The 361-nt window shown below is 60.9% G+C and overlaps 1 protein-coding gene across 1 annotated transcript in view; it reads right to left on the reverse strand.

Moving 5' to 3' along the window:
- LOC104489015 (dynein heavy chain 17, axonemal-like) overlaps nt 1-361 on the reverse strand; it is a gene marked incomplete at both ends in the record, with an annotated part of 30,584 nt that overhangs the window by 29,689 nt on the left and 534 nt on the right. The window contains 1 exon segment of the mRNA XM_010131128.1: nt 59-223. Within this exon segment, the coding sequence (XP_010129430.1) occupies nt 59-223 (165 nt within the window).

Here is a 361-nt window from a genome sequence, read left to right on the forward strand (position 1 = left end):
CTGAGTGGTGGCTTCTTGTTTAGCCCGTGCTCACGCTGCCGTCCCCGCAGCCGCTCACCTCTTCTGCGGGATCCAAGGGATTGTGTTTGTAATCATCAAAACTCTTGATGAGTTCAGAGACCTCCTTGGAGACCTGAAGCACCTGGTTCCCCAGGATGTTTCCTCTCACTCCTCCCAGCTCTGCCTTCAGCTTCACAAAGTCGGCTGCGGTCTGGAATAGCCCCTGGCAAGCACAAACCACCGGCTCGCCCGGCTCCTCGTGGTGGCAAACCCCGGCTCCCAGCGCTGCGGGGCCACGTCCTGGGCGTTCCCCACTCCCGAGGCACATCCTTCCCGGGGCGCTTCATAGCCTATCCTACCC

The sequence above is a fragment of the Buceros rhinoceros genome, unplaced genomic scaffold (assembly GCF_000710305.1).
Source record: "Buceros rhinoceros silvestris isolate BGI_N320 unplaced genomic scaffold, ASM71030v1 scaffold17992, whole genome shotgun sequence".
Lineage (NCBI taxonomy): Eukaryota > Metazoa > Chordata > Aves > Bucerotiformes > Bucerotidae > Buceros > Buceros rhinoceros.